Raw genomic sequence first — 21,478 nt, 5'->3', positions numbered from 1 at the left:
GAAGCATTTCTCTGTGATCCTTAAGTACCTTGGAGGCTTCTGAGTAAAAAGTAATAAATAGCATTATTCAGAATTTTGAAATAAAGGATAAACTATGACTTTCTCAGAAAGCTGGTTACATTCTAAAAAATCATTACAGTCTTAAAGATGGCTTTGAAATTGTTATGAAAGAACAACTTACCTTGCCTAAAGTGTCATTAACCAGACCTAGGTTATTTCAGCCATGGTGTTTTTGAGTTATTTCCATGTGATTGTTTACTTCTGTTAAACTTAATATTAACCTCTGATGGTCTCTGCTGTGTTGTTCTAGATCCCCAAGTCATCGAATTTATCAATCATTGAGATATGGTTCTTGGAAGCTTAAAAGTAGTAATGCAAATAGTAACCTAAATGTATCACTAAGAATAGCTTGGCTGTTCTTTTTTTTTTTTTTTTTTTAAAGATTTTTTATTTATTTATTTGAGAGAGAGAATGAGAGAGAGAGAGCACATGAGAGGGGGGAGGGTCAGAGGGAGAAGCAGACTCCCCGCTGAGCAGGGAGCCCGATGTGGGACTCGATCCTGGGACTCCAGGATCATGACCTGAGTCGAAGGCAGTCGCTTAACCAACTGAGCCACCCAGGCACCCCAATAGCTTGGCTGTTCTAAGCACTTGCCAGAATCACTTGTCTGGGCAAGGCCTAATTTTAAGCTTTTAAAAATGAGCAGTAAATGGAAATTTCAGAGCACCAAGGGACCAACAAAGGAGTCAGATGTTCTGCTACTCCTTTTTTCTCCACGGCAGCACCTCTCAACCTTGTGCGCACATTCGAATCACTAGGGAAGGTTTTAGAATTCCAGACCCCGGGCCAGATCTGAGACCACGTAGATCAGGGCCTTTGAGGTGGGACCCAGCTATGGGTGTTGTTTAAACTCCCCAGGAGATTCCAGTGTGCAGCCAAGACTGAGAACTGCTGCTCTGTGAAAAACCATGATGAACAACATTCAGATACTAGCACGCTGTCTTCCGCCCTCTCCTTAAATGATCTCAGCCTTCTGCTTTCGAGATGTCCAGGCCAAGTTTGATCCCCCACCTTTTTTGGGAAGATGGTGTTGAGAAGAGATTTCCCTCTCAATCAGATACCTGCTTCAAAGGCCAAGGTGGCTCCAACCCCACATAAAACCTCACTCAGGGCAGTAAAGATGGGCGGGAATGACATCCAATTATAACTCCATTACCCACTTGAGCTGTTTCGTAAGCAGGTTTCTCTCTGTTCTTTACTTGCAATATTAAACATATAGTTGGTACTTTAAAAAAAATAACAATTTTATCAAGGTATAATTTACATAGCATAAGTTGCTCATTTAAAGTATACAATTCAGTGGTGCCACTATCTAGTCTCAGAACATTTTCATCACCCAAAAGAACCCCACCCCTTTAGCAGTTACTCCCATTCCCCTTGTAGAGAATTCCCAGCTCTTACACAACCACTAATCTACTGTCTCTATGGATTTGCCTATTCTGGATATTTCATGTAAGTGGAATTGTACAATATATGGTGTTTTGTGACTGCCTTCTTTCACTTAGCATGTTTTCATGGTTCATTCATGTTGTAGCATGTATCAGTACTTTATATGAATGAATAATATTCCATTGTATGGCTATACCATATTTTTGTTTATCCAACCATCAGTTGACATATGTTTGGGTGCCATTCACCTTAGGCTATTATGAATAATGCTGCTATGAAATTTGTGTACAAGTTGTATATTTTTATTTCTCTTGGGTATATACCTAGGGGTAGAATTGCTAGGTCATGTAATAACTATGTTTAACCTTTTGAGAAACTGCCAGGATGTTTTGGCACAATTTCTGAAACAAAGATGGCTCAAGTAATGTTGCAAGTATTAAATGTTTCATTTGTTATAATAAGATGGAATTTATTTTTCTAAAGTTGTTCGGAGAGCTTAATGTGACTTTCTTAAGAACAGGAAATAGCTGCCCTCAAATTTTAATTTTCATCGCTTCCCCCATCCTTCCCTGGAGAGGAAAAAAATGTTTTATGGATGATAAGGGGACCTATGATTTGTGAATATTAAACCACTCTGCAGCCCAGGAATAAATACCACTTGATCGTGGTGAATGATTCTTTTCTTGTACTGTTGGATTCGATTTGCTAGTATTTTGTTGAGAATTTTTGCACCCATATTCATCAGGGATATTGGCCTGTAGTTCTCTTTTTTGGTGAAGTCTTTGTCTGGTTTTGGAATCAGGGTAATGCTGGCCTCATAGAATGAGTTTGGAAGTTTTCCTTCCATTTCTATTTTTTGGAATAGTTTGAGAAGAATAGGTATTAACTCTTCTTTAAATGTTTGGTAGAATTCACCTGTGATGTCATCTGGCCCTGGACTTTTGTTTGTTGGGAGATTTTTTTATTACTGATTAAATTTCAGTTTCTTTGCTGCTTATTGGTCTGTTCAAATTTTCTATTTCTACCTGTTTCAGTTTTGATAGGTTATATATCTCTAGGAATTTATCCATTACTTCCAGATTATCCAATTTGTTGGCATATCAGTTTTTCATAATATTATCTTATAACCATATATCTGTGGTGTTGGTTGTTATTTCTCCTCACTTGTTTGTGATTTAATTTATTTGGGTCCTTTCTCTTTTCTTTTTGATAAGTCTGGCTAGGGGTTTATCAATTTTATTAATTTTTTCAAAGAACAACCTCCTGGTTTCATTGATCTGTTCTGTTGTTTTTTAGTTTCTATATCATTTATCTCTGCTCTAATCTTTATTATTTCCCTTCTTCTGCCAGCTTTAGGTCTTGTTTGTTGCTCTTTCTCTAGCCCCTTTAGGCATAAGGTTAGGTTGTATATTTGAGATTTTTCTTGCTTCTTGAGGTAGGTCTGTATTGCTGTATACTTCCCTCTTAGGACCACTTTTGCTGCATCCCAAAGGTTTTGCACCATTATGTTTTCATTTTCATTTGTTTCTATGTATTTTTTTTATTTCTTCTTTGATTTCCTGGTTGACCCATTCGTTGTTTAGAAGCATGTTGTTTAACCTCCATGTTTTTGTTGTCTTTCTGATTTTTTTTCTCATGGGTGACTTCAAATTTCATAGTGTTGTGGTCAGAAAATATGCATGGTATGGTCTCAATCATTTTGTACTTGTTGAGGCCTGATTTGTGACCTAGCACGTGATCTATTCTGCAGAATGTTCCATGTGCACTTGAAAGGAAGCAGCCACTCTGGAAAACAATATGGAGGTTCCTCAAAAAGTTAAAAATAAAACTACCCTACAATCCGGCAATTGCACTACTAGGTATTTACCCAAAGAATATAAAAATACTAATTCAAAGGGATACATATACCCGGATGTTTATAGCAGCATTATCAACATTAGCCAAATTATGGAAAGAGCCCAAATGTCCACTGACTGATGAATGGATAAAGAAGATGTGAGAGATACATATATATCTCCATTTTATATAAGCAGGTTAAACAACATACTTCTAAACAATGAATGGGTCAACCAGGAAATCAAAGAAGAAATAAAAAAAAATACATAGAAACAAATGAAAATGAAAACATAATGGTGCAAAACCTTTGGGATGCAGCAAAAGTGGTCCTAAGAGGGAAGTATACAGCAATACAGACCTACTTCAAGAAGCAAGAAAAATCTCAAATATACAACCTAACCTTATGCCTAAAGGGGCTAGAGAAAGAGCAACAAACAAGACCTAAAGCTGGCAGAAGAAGGGAAATAATAAAGATTAGAGCAGAGATAAATGATATAGAAACTAAAAAACAACAGAACAGATATATAGATAGATAGATAGATAACAGATATATATATATATATATATATACATATAATGGAATATTACTCAGCCATAAAAAGGAATGAAATCTTGCCATTTGTAACAACATGAATGGAGCTAGAGAGTATTTTGCTAAGCGAAATAAGTTAGTCATAGAAAGACAAATACTATATTATTTCACTTATATGTGTAATTTAAGAAACAAAACAAATGATCACAGGGGAAAAAAGAGAGCGGCAAACTAAGAAACAGACTCTTAACGATAGAGAACAAACTGACGGTTGCTAGAGGGAAGGTCGGTGGGGGATGGGTTAAATAGGTGATGGGGATTAAGGGAGTGCACTTGTGATGAATATAGGGTAATGTATGGAAGTGTTGAATCATTATATTGTGCACATGAAATTAATATTACACTGTATGTTAACTAACTGGAATTTAAATAAAAATTTAAAAAAAGATGGGGTGCCTGGGTGGCTCAGTCAGTTAATCATCTACTCATGTAAGCCTCTAGCTCAGGTCATGATTCCAAGATTCTCGGATGGAGTCCCACATTGGGCTCCCTGCCCAGTAGTGAGTCAGCTTCTCTCCCTCTTCCCCTCCCCCCGTTCGTGTTCACTCTCACTCTCTCAAATAATTAAATAAAATCTTAAAAGAAAACTTTAAAAAAATGACTACAAACTATAACTATAACTAACTGAACATTTTGATGGGAGCTCAACAATCCATTTGTCCCCGGACCACACTATACAGTCTGTTTTGAAACTGGATCAATTACTGGTATGAGGTCATCAAAACGTTTCTTTGTTTTCAAAGAAGCAGTGACCTCGCAGGTAAAAATCTGTTGAGTTTTTTCTTTATCTGGTGCAAAATAATCAATTCCAATATGCCTAACAAATCTCCAGTCTCGTTACAAACATGGGAAGAGAACCAAAACTAAAACAAAAAAACATGAAAAAATAATTCAAAGTTGCATTCTGAGTAACAAAAACAGGAGTAAATTACACGGTAGTCAAAAAGCTTGGAATCTATCCAACGAAGTTAACAACAAACATTAGGCTTGGAGAGCTAAGGGAAGGAGTTATTAGCAAAAATGTATTTATTAAATGACTCTCTTGGACATAGAAAATAAACCACCATAATATATACATTTTCACAGATACTTAGCACTTTACTTGGACAAAACTATTCCTGCAGAGCAAGAGTTAGCTCTTGACATAGACGAGGGGTAAGTCCTGGTTAACTTCTTGTTCTGTTTATCATCTCAAACCCAACTTCTAGGAGAACATTTCTTTTTCCTTCTTTTAGCTTTGACCCACCTCACCCTCCTCTGATCTTAGAAGGTGGAGGACAGCCACAACAGCCGGCTCCCCTCGGGCTCATATTAAAACCAATGCTCAAGTGCTCGCTTCAGCAGCACATATACTAAAGCCGATGCTCAAGAAGCTGTGAGAAGAGAGAGTTCTGCTGTCTCCATTTCTGGGTTTTCTCCATGCAGTAGTGTTGGTAAGCAGGACAGGCTAGGCCATGTGGATCCATAGATCCTTGGTGGATCTTCATAGGTTGTAACTATACCAGTGGGAGAAACGATAGGTGTTGTTAAAAATAAAAGTCAGCTATTTTACCAACAAAAATGGATTTATTCAGGATTAGTAGAGAATTGCAATTTGGGACGAGCAACCTCTGGCAAAACCATAGACAATTCCAAAAAACAAAAGAGAGGAGAATTATTTTATGGAGAAGAGGGAGAAATTTGGGAGTGGTTGTTCTGAACAAAAATCCGTCGGAAAAAAGCAAGATTTGAGGGTGATCACAGTTTCTCATTGGGTGAGTCGCAGGGTTTCTTGTATAAAATGCAATGTACATGTTTCCCTGTTAGGACCTGTAACTGATGATTCTTTCCTGTTGATGACTCTCCTGTTGATCTCTGCAACTAAGAAGTCTTCTTGTAATTGACACTGAGTGATAGGGCTCCCCCTTTTAACCTCTTCTAGCCTCTCTAATCCATTTTAGTGAGGTTTCCCTTTATTAATTTCACATGGGTCTGTGATGCGGCCAAGCTACTCAAGAACTCACAGGTGCAATGCATTCCTTAATTGAAAACCTACACTCTTCCCTCAATGATTCAATTTTTTTACTCTTTTCCTGAAAGTCTAAATGTTATGGCCAATAGACCTCCTAAATGCCCCATCAGCTCTTATACACAACTTATTTTATTTTCACGTGTTTTTGCTCATTATTGTATAATCAGCATGGACAGAGGTCCTCAGTGTGCACTCATGTTTATGTAATTTGTTCTCAGTCAAGACCTCCATCCCCTTGGGCAGCTCTCAGCTCTTGCTCACTTCACTTTTTGATTATACAAGTGCAGAAATTGAACTACCTCCTCCCCATCATCACACCTGTGCCCCTGCTGACCAAAACATATTCATCTAAGTCTACTGATTCAATGCATTGTTTTTTTCACTAAATTATTCACAAAATATTTTCACCAAACATTCCCAAATTTATATCACCATATGATTGTGTATCTTCCTTTCCAACTCCTCTATTTAAATCCAAGTTACATACTTATCAGCTGTCAGTAAGTATCCCAAATTCAAATAAACTCCCTTTCAAATTAATGTTACCTATTATCAAAAGTCTGGAAAATGTGCTTTTGTGTCAGTATTAGATGGCACACCAGGGATATAGGTAGCAAGAGAAGGCAGCGATATGAGAATTAGAAAGTTCACACTGAATGTCGATCCACATACTGCTTTCTTCACCATTTAAAAAAAATTTTTTTAGGGGCACCTGGGTGGCTCAGTCGTTAAGCATCTGCCTTCGGCTCAGGGTCCTGGGATCGAGCCCCGCATCGGGCTCCCTGCTCTGCGGGAAGCCTGCTTCTCCCTCTCCCACTCCCCCTGCTTGTGTTCCCTCTCTCGCTGTGTCTCTCTCCGTCAAATAAAGAAATAAAATCAAAGATTTTATTTGAGAGAGAGAGAGAGCACAAGAAAGGGGAGCAGCAGAGGGAGAGAGAGAAGCAGGCTTCCCACCAAGCAGGGAGCCCGATGCAGTACTCGATCCCAGAACCCTAGCATCATGATCCGAGCTGAAGGCAGATGCTTAAACAACTGAGCCACCCAGGCGCCCTATAGCTTTACTTTTAATCATAACACTATTACATGCTTATTGGAGGAAACCAGAAAAATATAGAATACCTACAAAGATTTTGTGACAACACTTAACAGGGACTTCTAAAAGGTGGCTTAAGCCACCTGTACACAGGATTTATATGATAGAACAGTCATCCCCAGCTTTGTTCTAGACCATTTCTCCCTCCTTTTCATTGTCTCTGCCTGGGGCCACATTCTGGAAAAGGAAGTGGAAGGAAGGCCATGCTCACATAACAATGAGCCAATGATTCTCTCTGATATCTTCTAAGCACCCTTTTATCACAAGTCCTTAGCACAAGGGTTGCTTGAACAAAAAGGCTACTGGTATGAAAGGAATAAGTTCTAAGGATCTAATTTGTCATGTGCGACTATAGTGGATAACACTGTATTGTATAATTGAAATATGCCAGGAAAGTAGAACTGAAATATTCTCTCTCTCACACATACACACAAAAGCAAATATATGGAGTGATGGATGTGATAATTAACTCAATGGGGAAATCCTTTCACAATGTAGACATACATCAAATCATCATATTGTACACTTTAAATATCTTACAATTTTGTCAATGATACCTCAACAACATGGGTATCATAATCCGCTATGGAGCTATAGCCATTGTTGACATCTCTTTTAGTCTTTTGTCTAGTTAGATAGGCTAAAAATTATATTTTAACTGCTTCTTTTGGGGGCGGGGGGTAATAATTGGTATTTTCTTCCAAGTCTGGGACTAGCATGAGGCAAGTGAGATGTCTAGGGCATGAAATTTAGGAGGCACTCATTCTCGGGATTCTGTAGAGTCAGCATTTATATGACCCTGAGAGTTAGTATTTTCTTAAATTTTGTGCTGTGGCACCTCTCTTCCCTGCCTTGTTTCTTTCTATGATTTCTCCCCCACTTTCAGGCTGTGACAGCAGGAAGAGAACAGCATGTCTCTTCCTCGCTTGGTAGTTTCAAAATCCTTAAGGAATGGAAATGGCTCAAAATATAGATAACGTTTGCGAGGGGAAAAAAAAAAACCAGAATAATGTAAGAGCCAACTCCTGTTTTGTTACTAAATATGATTCTACAAGTAGAGAGGAAAGGAGCAGCGGAAGGGAAACAGGAAAATGATGGAAGTTTAAATAGAGACAAATCCTTGCAACTTGATCACCCCTGGGCAGACCGCAGGGACCAACCTCCCAAGGCACACCGTGCTCCAGCACAGCCTGAGCGTAGCAGAAAGGACAGTGGGATCTACAGATGTCTTGAGAGTAGGAATGAGGGACATTCCTCAACAGTGAACTGCTCAGGCCTGATAACCCAGGGATCCAATATCTGGATGGTGTGAGGATGAGGAGTCCTACTAAATTCCCCAAAAGGCTCCTGGAACTTGGATGCAACTTGAAGGAAAGAGGGTGGTAGAGGAGACACACAATTTGATCAAGATTAAATTGTCACCACCCTAGGGGAATGGAGACTTACAAGAATAATTATACAGGAAATTATATAGGAGAGAAAAAAAGGTAATGGCTTTTTGCCTATTTGAACATGTTCCCTAAGGTTTGTACCCATCATGCAAGCACAGAATGACCCCTTACATGCTTCATATCATATGCCCGTGGGATATGAGTGGCCAAGTGAAGGGATGAAGTTATATGGCAAGGATTCAGTCTTTCAGAAGACAGAAGATCCTCTCAAGAGCTCTCTTAACACTACATCTTTCTTTATCTTCTCAACCTTACCTACTCAATACCCATACTACTTTCTCCAGTTAATGTGCTCTCCACTTCCAACTTTTTGCTTAGAATCTTATGTGCCCTCCAAAACCTAGCACATAAGACCATGAAGCTGTAAGCACTCTTTGTTGGTGTCACCCGAAGAGGGTTCTGAGGGGATCTGAGCAGGGTATCTGGGTTTTCACCGTGCCTGGCAACAAACATAGTCTTTGAGGACTGCTTTGAGTCATTCTGAGCATGATACTCCTGTTCATCCTTGTTTTATGGTTTGTTGATTTGTTGCTTCTTTCTTTTTCCTTTTGTTGTTGTTTTGTTTTGTTTTTGCTAATTTATATCCACCCTCCTATGTTTCTATATGAAACAATAAAAACTTTCAAAATGTCTTAAACAAAGGGGTGCCTGGGTGGAGCAGTAGGTTGAGCAACTGATTCCTTGTTTCAGCTCAGGTCATGATCTCAGGGTCATGAGATCCAGCCTTGTGTCGGGCTCCACACTCAGTGTGGAGTCTGCTTGAGATTCTCTCTCCCTCTCCCCCTGCCCCTCTTTCTCATGCTCTCTCTCTTTCTCTAAAATAAATAAATAAATCTTTAAAAAAAAGTCTTAAACAAAAACAAATGCCAGATAGTCCAAAGACTTATATCTGTAAAAGGAAACCACAAAAGTCCATGGTCAAAGGCTTCAGAGCTGCTTTGGGAAGGTAGGAGCTTGAGAAGGTTAAAGTGCTGTACGGAAGAAAATGGAAAGAATTTGTTTTTTATGTTTTTTTCCCCCCTTCGGAGAGGGCAAGCACAGAGGAGAGAGGAGTGAGTACAGAAACAAGAGATGTAGCCAAAAGTGTCCTGAGAACAAGAGTGCTTGATGTCTGATTGTGTGATGCTTCTGTGGCTCTACCTTCCAAAACATTCCTTGTGGACTGCTACGTACTCAGAACCTCGGGTAAGCAGAAGCCATTTTTGGTATGATAACTAAGAAATGGATTGAAGACAGGGTAGAGATGCAGGAACAGCCTCACGCTGCACGATGGGAGCAAGAATTCAGTTGGAGGCTGCCAGCGCCTGCACGGCCATGAGACCGTAACTCCATAGGGAATTCACAGATCTCTTGGCCAGGGCACTGGGTTTCCTTTTCCCCACGCCATGGAATATGAACCTTCAGGCCGGTCTTACGGGACTACACTAGGGAAGCTCTTGATGAGATACTTCTACAAAATCATATGCAGCCATAACGTGGGAGAATTTATGTGCGTTGTGTGAAAACACAAGACAAGGAAGAGACAGAGGTAGCACCAGAACCCAGACATTAAAGGTCTTAGTGTGGTCTTCTCCTTTTTACCTTACTGTTCCCAGCAGTTTGCAATGGCAGGCACAGGGTTACTGCATCTGAGGCTTCTCTGAAAACCTTAATAATGAACCTGGGAGTCTGAAAAATGGGTTCGCTGAAACCCTCTCAGCCTCATACGTGTCTGAAAAGCTGTTCACTCACTCACATTGGCTTGACCCCAAGCTGCCCTATGCACTTTGTAAAACTGGCTGGCTAAAGTTTCCTTTTCTATAATGTGTTAAATTTCTTCTAGTCCATCTTTCTTTGTAAAGGTTTAACAAGTGTTGATATTAAGGAAAAGTGAGCTAGTCATGACCTGAAAACTTTTAGAATGCTACAGAGCAATTCCTGAGCCCAGGAAGTCTCTCTGTGTTCCATCGAAAAAGGAAAGGGATTGGAGTTCTCAAGAAATAGCCACTGTGATTGGGGATGTAAGGCATATGAAAGCTGGAAAAATCACAGGAGCCAGGCCAGCAGTTTATAATCTGTCTTTCAGAACTAAAGAGGTTACCGAAGGGGCGCCTGGGTGGCTCAGTCGTTAAGCGTCTGCCTTCGGCTCAGGTCATGATCCCAGGGTCCTGGGATCGAGTCCCACATCGGGCTCCCCGCTCAGCAGGAAGCCTGCTTCTCCCTCTTCCACTCCCCCTGCTTCTTTTTCCTTTCTTGCTATCTCTCTCTATCTCTGTCAAATAAATTAAAAAAAAAAAAAAAGAGGTTACTGAAGATTTTTAAGTAAAAAAAGTAACATTAATTCTTGAAAGATCACTGGCTCCAAAGTGCAAAACAGATCAAAGAGAAGCCAGGTGTCATAGCTCAGATTTCTATAACAAAATACCGTAGACTGTGTGGCTTAAACAGCAGACATTTATTTCCCACTATTGTGGAGGCTGGGAAGTCTGAGATGAGTGCCAGCATAGTCAGGGTGCAGATGGCTACCTTCTTGTGGTGTCCTTACATGGGTTGGGGGAGGAGAGAGAGGACTAATCCCATCATGAAGACCCTACCTTCATGACCTCATTTAAACATAATTACCTCCCCCAAACCCCACCTCCTAACACCATCACATTGGACTTCAACGTAAGAGTTTTGTGGGACACAAACATTCATTTCATAATCAGGGAATAATTTCTTAAGGAGGCTGTTGCAATAATTCAAGAAGGAAAGATGTAGTTCTTTTGGAGTGAGATTCTCACAACTATCAAAGATCTGAATGAGACATTAGGAAAATAGAGATTGAATGATTTCCTTATCATTTACTTCAGATACATAGATACCTGAAAGAAAAAGTGAGCCTTTGTGGACTTAGCCTAACTGTTGAGTGCCAAATGCGATAGTAAGGTAATACAGGATATTAAAGCTGCCCAGACTTTTGACTGCCCTGACATGGGCCCCTACCTGGGGTCTCAAACACAGGTGACACCTCATGTTCTTGGAGCTTAGGCTGGAAACATGATGATGACCCAAGATGATCTCATCTTGACATCTTTTTATGTTTGCAAAGACCCTGTCTCTGAATAAGGTCACATCCACAGGTTCTAGGGTTAGGACATGGACATATCTTTTGGGAGGCCACAACCAAACCCACTATAGATATTCTAGTGCAGTAGTTCTCAGAGTGAGTCCATTATTTTCTTTTTCTTTTCTTTTTTTTTTTTTTTAAAGATTTTATTTATTTATTTGACAGAGAGACACAGCCAGAGAGGGAACACAAGCACGGGGAGTGGGAGAGGGAGAAGCAGGCTTCCCGCCGAGCAGGGAGCCCGATGTGGGGCTCGATCCCAGGACCCTGAGATCATGATTTGAGCTGAAGGCCCACACTTAACTAACTGACTGAGCCACGCAGGTGCTCCTACATCCTGTACATTTTAGATGAACTTCAGCTTATTAAAATGGTGATTGGAACACATCACTGTCAAAATAATTACAGGGAGATTTAGGTAGTTCTGGATGCCAATAACCTCAGTAATTTCAGGTTTTCCTGAATTTCTTCTATTCTCACTGTTTCAAACTTACATTTAAAACTTACTCTTTTTGGGGCACCTGGGTGGCTCAGTTGATTAAGTGTCTGCCTTTGGCTCAGGTCATGATCTCAGGGTCCTGGGATTGAGCCCCACGTCAGGCTCTCTGCTCAGCAGGGAGCCCGCTTCTCCCTCTCCCTCTGCCCGCCACTCTCTGTCTCTGCCTGCCACTCTCTGTCTCTGCCAAATTTTATTTATTTATTTGACAGAGAGAGACACAGTGAGAGAGGGAACACAAGCAGGAGGTGTGGGAGAGGGAGAAGCAGGCCTCCCGCTGAGCAGGGAGCCCGATGCGGGGCTCGATCCCAGGACCCTGGGATCATGACCTGAACCTAAGGCAGATGCTTAACGACTGAGCCACCCAGACACCCCAAATAAAATCTTAAAAAAAAAAAAGAAAATACAATTTTCAATATTTAAAAAGAATTACAGTTAAAGATGGTGTGGTAGTCAGCCTCCAAAATTGTCCCCATCGTTGCCTCTAGTTTTCCATGCCCTAGTATAGTCCCCTCCCACATGACCTGTATGAATAATGAGACTATTGTGGAAATGATGGCATGTGACTTTTGAGATTAGGTCATAAAAGACGTTGCAACTTTTTCTGTGGCCTTGGATCACTCACTTTGAAGGAGGTCCACTGCCCTGTCATGAAGACAATCAAGCAACCCTATGGAGAAATTCATGAGGTGAGGAACTGAGGCCTCCTACCAACAACCATGTGAATTAGATCCTCCAATACCAGTCAAGTCTCCGGATGATGCAGTTCTGGTTGACAACTTGCTGCTTCATGCAAGAATCTGAGCCAAAACCCTCCAGCTAAGCTGCTCTCAAATTCCTGGCCCACCAGAATCTGTAAGGTCATAAAAACGTGTTGTTGCTTTAAACCATGAAGACTGAGGCAATTTGTGGGGCGCCTGGGTGGTGCTGTCAGTTAAGCGACAGACTCTCGGTTTCAGCTCAGGTTCTGATCTCAGGGTCATGAGATCGAGCCCTGTGTTGGGCTCTGAGCTCAGCACGGAGTCGGCTTGAAATTCTCTGTCCCTTGCCTCTGCCCCTCCCACTTGTGCTCTTTCCCTCTCTCTCTCAAATAAACATATAAATTAAAAAAAAAAAGATTAAGGCAATTTGTTACTCAGCAATAGGTAACTAAAACAGAAAATGAGACAGAAACCGAAGTTTCAAAACACAAACTTCATACTTTTTTCTTATCAGAAAACTCACTGCAAAATAAAGTGGAAATGTGCCATTTGGAATAAAACATTCATTCACAGGCAACTGGGCAGGAATTAATGTTGTGGGAGTCACTGGATAATTTTTGTCAGAAAAAAATTTTAAACAGTCTTTAATAAGGTGGGGAATTTAATTTTGAAAATACCAACTGGGTGGATCCTTGCAGCCTGGGCAAGAAATCACACACTAATACTGTGGTTCTCAGTGATATTGTCATGGCCTTTCTTACCACAATCTAATTCATCTTTGACACATTTGACAGGAAGACATCACTGGACTCCCTGGTAACATCAAAGCACCCAATTTTCCAATCATTCGTTGTGCAGAAAATTTTCTATTTTTCCAGGCTTTTATGGAAAATAAGATATTGGCTACCATGAAAAAGTGGTATATTATTTATTTTCCTTGCTGAATGTGTGTCACAATACCTTTTTTTTTAATTAATTTATTTATTTTGAGAGAGAGAGAGAGTGTTGGGGGGCGAGGTGCAGAGGGAGAGGGAGAGAGAGAATCCCAAGCAGACTCCTTGCTGAGCATGGAGCTCAACAAGGGGCTTGATCTCAAGACCCTGAGATCATGACCTGAGCTGAAATCAAGAGTTGATGCTTAACCTACTGAGCCACCCAGGTGCCCCTGGGGCAAAACCTTTTAGGGATTACAAATTCTTTTTTTTTTTTTTAAGATTTTATTTATTTATTCATGAGAGACAGAGAGAGAGAGAGGCAGAGGCAGAGGCAGAGGGAGAAGCAGGATCCCCGCGGAGCAGGGAGCCCGATGCGGTACTCGATCCCAGGACCCTGGGATCATGACGTAAGCCGAAGGCAGACGCTTAACCGACTGAGCCACCCAGGCGCCCCGGGATTACAAATTCTAACAAGAACTCCCCCATGTAGGTCCCAGGAACCAGCTGAACTGGCCTGACTGCAATTACTAAGCTCAGTCTGTCATTTCCTGCCTCTGCATCCAGATTCTTTCTTATCTTGTGGGATTCCTTCTCTGCTTCTCCTTGCTGAAATCATGCCCCTGCTTCCATTCACCTCATTTGCTCATATGTCAAGAAGCTTCTCTTAAATCTGCCATGTAAGAGTAAACTTTCCCACCTTGGACCATACCCTTTTACGAATGTTCCCACATTTAGCATTGTAACATATACATTTTTGGAGTTGGGAGTTTAGAGTTAAATTCTAGAAGAATTTAATTTCCTTCTGGATTTGAATTACACTTTATAGAGCTTAGCTCAAATTCTTAAAAATGGCAGGAGACGGGGCGCCTGGGTGGCTCAGTGGGTTAAGTGTCTGCCTTCGGCTCAGGTCATGGTCCCGGGGTCTTGGAATCAAGCCCCCTATGAGGCTCCCTGCTCTGTTCCTCCCCCTGCTCCTGTTCTCTCTCTCTCTCTCATAAATAAATAAAAATCTTAAAAAAAAAATGGTAGGAGACTTGAAGGTATTTCCCAGTTGAAGGGTTATACGAGTAAGGTTTTCTGCACCTCAGGGACATACTAGGAATTTAGGAGAACTGATGCCATTGGTGGTACAGAGTTGGGCAGAGCCCTCCTGATAGGCAGAGTCACAGAAACTTCACAACCTACGGTGCACCTTCAACCCGATCCCCAGTTTAACTCCTAGCCCCCTTCTTCAGCAAAGCATTCCCCTCATTGAGAACCCACCTTTGAGTTTTTTACATCAGAAACCAGTGAGAAAATATTTACTCACAGAAATAATTTTACAACAAGTATCGCTGAGACAGGTAAGTCTACTTCATCATTTATTAATTTCCAGAGCAATCTATAAATATATATATTCAAATATGTTTGCTACATTTATGAAGTCTTTTCACCTTCTAATGGACTTAATTTGATCTTTACCAAAAAGAAAAAAAAGTCTCTGGTGGTGAGTGATGGGATTAGATTTTGCCCTACTTATAAGTTAATAACTTAGCCTGTTGCTGTTTCACAGATTCTTGGGTCAGAGACAAAGAACTTTTTACCCATGACACATGTTTGCAATGATTCCCACTTTGCCTCCCAGATCTCGTGAGGGTTGAGTTACAGGAGAGAAACAGAGGTTGGGGAACTCTTCATTTTATAGCAAGCAGTAAGCAAACCTGTTCTTTGCCCTTGAGGGAGACATTATTTCACCCCTCAAAGTTGCGTGCTGCAAACATAACCCTGAGAAGTAACCCAAGTAAAGAGTGGTCAAGGTCTTGCATTCTTGGCATACCCATCAAGACTTAGTGAGATTCATGGAGGAGTATCTCTTTCAACAATCATTATTAATCCCCTTTATTTAAACTGAAACACTGAAGCCCAGAGAAGTCAATAGATCACTTTATGTACACACGACTAGTAATATCAGAGCTTCTGTTTTCTTATTCTAAATTGGTGCTACTTTCAATAGACCTGCACTATCTAAACTTTAAAATATTTTATTAATAATTTTTTATTTTGATAACAGATCTAAATAATTATTTAGATATTAATAAAATATTAAATATAATAAATAAAATTATTAAACATAACCTTTTAAAACATTATCACTTATAATTACTAAATGTTATTTTAAAATATTATTATATAAAATACTATGAAATATAATTTATATATTCTAAATATAACTTCACCCATTTCTTTTTTTATTTATTTATTTTATTTATTTGAGAGAGAGAGAGAGCGCATGGGGTGGGGGCAGAGGGAGAGGGAGAGAAAGAATCTCAGGTCAATTCCCTGTTGAGGGTGGAGACCACCACGGGGCTCAATCCCACAACCCATGAGATCCTGACCTGAGCTGAAATCAAGAGCCAGACGCTCAACCAACTGAGCTACCCAGGTGCCCCTAACTTCACCTGTTTCATTTCCCTTTTAAAATGTGGCTACTAGACAATTTTTAATTATATTTATTTTATGATCACATATATATTATATTTCAATTGGATAACACTGCAATAACTCTTTTATCCTTTATTTTCCTTTTAGTCCTTTGTTCCTAAAAATTTTCCCCATTTTTCAGTAGTTCTAACATACATATTGCAAATGCACCATATACTAATCTTAAGTACACAACTTGCTGAATTTTTACCCATGCATATTTTGTTATAATTGAATAAGGAAAGGGTTAAGGTGGGGGAAAGGTAGGGGGCCCCTGACTAGGCTCTGAAACTATTTCTAGCAGGCAGAAGCACTAAGTCAGAGTGAACAAGAGGTAAGGAAACAGACCAGCTGGCCCTAAATATTAGGGAGTATTTTTCTTTGGCGGCTACAGTGTATCACAGAAAATGGCCAAACCTCAAAGAATTAAGTCATTAAGGGTGTTATCAATAGTCTATGCTCAAACCAAGACAGCACAAGAAACTCAAGGCCATAAGCTTCCCAGGCAGTTCTCAATAAAGACTGCCACTAAAAGCCCTCAGTGGCAACCCATTCGGGACCCCTCTCACTTTAGAGAGCTTCTTTGCTTTCTGCTCTCACCTTCACGTTCACTTCACTTCACCCTTTTGTGTCTGCGAGATTCATTCTTCGACTTTGTGAGACAAGAACCCTGCAATCCTGTAACATAATCACCACTCAGATCAAGATGCAGAATGTTCCCTCTTAGTCAATATCCACTGACTCCCATTCTTTGTGATAACTTATATTACCATTAGTAAGTTTTCCCTGCATTGGAACTTCATATAGAATCACTCTTTTGTGTCTTGTGCTCAACATCGTTTTTTTTTTTTTTTAAGATTTTATTTATTTATTTGAGAGAGAGAATGAGATAGAGAGAGCATGAGAGGGCGGACGGTCAGAGGGAGAAGCAGACTTCCTGCTGAGCAGGGAACCCGATGCGGGACTCGATCCCGGGACTCCAGGATCATGACCTGAGCCGAAGGCAGTCGCTTAACCAACTGAGCCACTCAGGTGCCTTCAACATAGTTTTTTTGGGACTCATCCTCATTGTTGAGTGAATCAGTAGTTTATTTTTTATTGCTTTGCAGAATTCCGTTGTATGGCTTTATTTCCAGTTGGTAGGCACCTGGGGTGTTTCCAGTTTAGGCTATTTTGAATAAAGTTGCTCTGAACATTTGTGTACATACTTAACCTCTGAGGAGGGCTGTGATCTACCTTTGGTAAGTCATCTAATGCCCCTCTCCCACTCTAGTATTTTAACATAGTGCCCTACTTGATGGATATTTATTGAAGTACGGTTTCAAACTAGTAGTGATTTGTCTCTTAGTCTTCAAATGGAAAATAAAGTCCAATGTCATAACAAAGTCTGCTCATAGTTTCCACTATCATCACAAATAATGAACAAATAGGTCAGGAAGTCAGTCTCCTGTACTTAAATGCTCTATTTCAGTCTTGTTGCCAGTTAAAAATAGACTTGTGCTACCAGATACATTTGAGTGACTGCTTAGGAAAGAATGTAGATGTTTCCTACACTGTTTTTTCCCTAAGATTCCTACCCATTTCCTTCATCTCCTTATCTTTTTCTTTTTAATAGTAATTCAGAGGGGTGCCTGGATGACTCAGGTGGTTAAATCTCTGACTCTTGGTTTCAGCTCAGGTTATGATCTCAGGGCTGTGAAATCGAGCCCCACATCAGGCTCCACACTCAGCACAGAGTCAGCTTAAGATTCTCTGCCTCTCCCTCTGTCCTTCCCCCTGCTCACATGCTCTCTCTCTCTCAAAATAAATAAACAAATAAACAAACAAACAAACAAATAAATAAAATAAATAAATAGTAATTCAGAGAAAGGCAGGTTCTAAGTGGAAATATTATAGAGACATTCAAAGAAAGTCTATAACCCACAAGGAGGGTTATTATTTTGGTAGTTAATGAAAAAAAATTTTTTTTCATTTTCTTTCCTTTAAGATTATGTATTTGGGAGACCACAGAAGCCAGACATCCTTGGTTTTAATCATGCATCTGAAATCATGAGCCAACTAGAGACTTAACCTCTGAGCCAAAGCTTTCTTGTCTCTAAAATGGGGATTCAATACCTTCCATATAGGATTGCTTAGAGGATTAAAAGACCTAGCATAGGTCAAGCTGAGCTCTTCAGGCAACAGCCTTTGTGAAACTGAGTTCTCATTGGACACATGCCTTCTTCCTATATGAGCTGCTGTTTGTTTCCTGTTCTTTGTCTCTCTGAGAACTTGGGTTTTGTCAGGTATCTGTCTACCAAGTTTCCTAAACTGTGTGCTCAGGCACCCCAGGGTGCTGCAGCAAGCTCACCTAGAGCAGTCCAGGATATTTTAAATTTTAAAGGGAAACAGTGATACCTGGCATCTGTCAGAACTATACTGGCTCCAGGAAGTTCACAGTTTCAACATTAAATTGTGGTACATTTCTACCATTGATGTCATATCTTTGCAAGGCTGTTTTCTGTGCTGCATGGAAATCTATGTACAACAGAATGAAGATGGCAGAATCAATCCCATTTGAATCCAAGGTTTGAGAAATTGCACAGTGACCAAGAGGTACAGACATCTCATAAGTACCTAAGTGTGGTTATTGAAAAATAAAATAAAAAACGTATTTTTCTCTGGGTGCCTGCATGGCTCAGGGGGTTGAGCATCCAACTCGTGCTTGTGTCTTTCTGCTCAGGTCATGATCAGGTCATGAGATGGAGCCCTGCCTTGGGCTCTGCTCTCAGCATGGACTCTGCTTGGGATTCTTTCCCTCTTCCTCTCCCCCCCTCCCCACCCCGGGATTCTCTCTCTCTCTCAAATAAATAAATCTTTACAAATGTATTTTTCTCAATTTCGGTGTATTATTTTTCATAAGGCTACTAAGTTCATTAAGTTTTTTGGATCTTACTATTCAGTAGGTGGTATTTCTTAGGTTTGTTGGTTTTTTTTTTTTATCTAGAGGTATGTGAAAAAAATGACTGAGATACTAAGTGCTGTGAGCTAGAAAGTCTGAGAACTTTCTGTTCTAATGCTGTTTAACCTAGGATAGACAACAGTGATACAGAGAAATATGTAGATTTTGTAGGGTTGCAACAGTCAAGACTACATTTTGTAGATAAACTTTTCCCCCAGGAAACCCCTTCTTTAATTAGTTAATTCCTATGTACCCTCAAATCTCAATTTAAATATAACCTCTTGCAGGAAGCCTTCCCTGATTTACAACTGTCCTACTCCCATTCGCAGCGCCACCTAGATAAGGAACCTCTCATCTAGGCTTCCCAAAACCCTTTGCTTATCCCAGTGTAGCATCCTGGAAATATTGATTTTTTTTTTTTTTTCTCTATTTGAGTTTGTTGTGGGTGGAGATTTAAATGAACTTTGTATCTATGGAATCTGGCAATCTCTGGCATGTAACAAGTGCTCAGAAGATATTTGTGATAAATTAACAAAACACACACAGGTTTATATGGGTAATAGTAACCAGTGTTTACTAAGCATTTTATAGGTACTTCCAGGGTTATTCAAATGACATCTTATTATCTTATAACTTGAAGACTATTTAGTTTTTTTGTGACTTGAAGATCATCTAGTGTGATCCCTGAGTTCAGAAAGGTGAATGGAGGGCTAGGAGTAGCAGTCACTTTTGTCTAAAACTAATAACCCTGACCATACTAAATCCGGTGGAGAACGTGGAGCAACTGGATCTCTCAAGCACTGCTGGTGAGGGTGTAACATGGTCAAGCCACTTTGGACAACAATTTGGCAGTTTCTCCTAAAGTTAAATACACGCCTATCTGAAGACCTAGTAATTCCAGTCCTCAGTGTTTATCCAAGAGAAAAGAAAACATGTGTCAACACAATGGCTTACACACTAACGGTTATAGCAGCTTTATACATAATTATTAAAAAGATGGAAACGCAAAGGTCTATACACAGGTGAATGGGTCAACAATTGTACTGCTTCCATACAATGGACTTCTACTCAGCAATAAAGAGGGACTACTGAAACACCAACAGTACTGGGTAAATCTCAAAACATTATGCTAAGGGGGAGAAGTCTGGCTCAAAAGAGTACAGACTGAAGTGATGTGATGTTAAAGAACGGGAAAAACTACGCTAAGGTAAGAGAAATTAGATTAGAATTGCTTGGGAGGGAGTGGTTATTGACTGGGAAGTTCCTGGAACTTACCAGAGTGGTGGGAATGTGCTACATATTCGTTGGTGCTGTGGTTACCCTGGTGAATACATTTGCCAAAAACTCATAGACTGTACACTTAAAATACGTGTGTCTTATTCCATGTAAATTAAACCTCAGTTAAAAACAAAAAAAAAATTACATGGTGACCCAATCAACCATGGTGACTGGAAGCAGGGGTCATGGTGTTCTTTTATGAGGAAGTGTATTCTTACAAGGTTAAAAAAAAGAGTGTGGAGATGGGGAAGGGGGATTTCCAAGTACCAGAAACTTGCCCAAGTACTGACTTCAAGGAGAAGAAAACTTGGAAGCGTTCTCTATCTTACAGAGTGAGGGAAGGACGCTGCGATAGTAGATGCCCGATATGGGCCAGCCTCTATAGAGGTGCTGATCCAGTTCGACCCCAACTCCCGCCAGGGGTCCCACTACGCCCAGCGGCTTCCTCGGGAGCAGCCGCCGCCGGCAAGTTGCAGTCGGGAGGGGAGGGCGCTCGCCGGCGTCGCGCTGACGTCACGCGCGTGCTGACGTCGTCGGCGGCCGCGGCCTCTAAAGCGGGCTGGGTTGCGGGGGGCGCCGAGTTTGAGTAGTTTGGGGGCCGCTCGGCGCCTGGCGCTAGTCCCGCCGCCCGCCGCACCCCGTGAGCCGGGCTTCGGCCGCACCGAGCGCGTCCGGCCCGTTCCCGCGGGGACCCGCGCTGGCGGCTGGGCGGCGCTCGGCAAAAGTTGGTCCCTCACGGGCGGGCGGCCATGGAGCCCCGCAGCATGGAGTACTTCGGCGCCCAGGTGCAGCAGAAGGACGTCGGCGGCCGCCTGCAGGTCGGCCAGGAGCTGCTGCTCTATCTCGGCGCCCCCGGCGCCATCCCGGACCTGGAGGAGGACCTGGGCCGCCTGGGCAAGACGGTCGATGCGCTCACCGGCTGGGTGGGCTCGAGCAACTACCGGGTAAGCGGCAGCGGCGGCGGCGGCGGCGCGGCCGGGCCGGGCACGCCCTCTCCGGCCGGCCCTTTAATCCCGGACGCGCGCGACCAGCCAGGCGAGCCCCCGGGGTGCGCCTGGCGCCTCGGAACCGCCCCGTGAAGGGGAAACCTGTAGGCTCAAGGGTCCCTGGACGCGAGTCGGGAACTTAGTTCCCACCAGGACCAAG

The 21,478-nt window shown here is 41.4% G+C and overlaps 1 protein-coding gene across 27 annotated transcripts in view; it reads left to right on the top strand.

Moving 5' to 3' along the window:
* The first annotated feature begins 21,000 nt into the window (after positions 1–21,000).
* CLASP2 (cytoplasmic linker associated protein 2) overlaps positions 21,001–21,478 on the top strand; it is a 182,374-nt gene continuing 181,896 nt past the window's right edge. For 6 of the 27 annotated variants that reach the window (XM_032409101.1, XM_032409099.1, XM_032409086.1 and 3 more), the window contains exon 1: positions 21,004–21,276. In XM_032409101.1, the coding sequence (XP_032264992.1) occupies positions 21,082–21,276 (195 nt within the window). In that variant the 5' untranslated portion in view covers positions 21,004–21,081. Of the gene's footprint in view, positions 21,277–21,478 lie in introns of all 27 variants that reach the window. The other 21 variants (XM_032409114.1, XM_032409115.1, XM_032409090.1 and 18 more) reach the window with 7 other exon arrangements.

This window comes from Phoca vitulina, unplaced genomic scaffold (genome assembly GCF_004348235.1).
Source record: "Phoca vitulina isolate PV1807 unplaced genomic scaffold, GSC_HSeal_1.0 scaffold10, whole genome shotgun sequence".
NCBI lineage: Eukaryota > Metazoa > Chordata > Mammalia > Carnivora > Phocidae > Phoca > Phoca vitulina.
The sequence above is the reverse complement of the archived record's forward strand: the minus strand, read 5'-3'. Positions and strand labels throughout refer to the sequence as shown.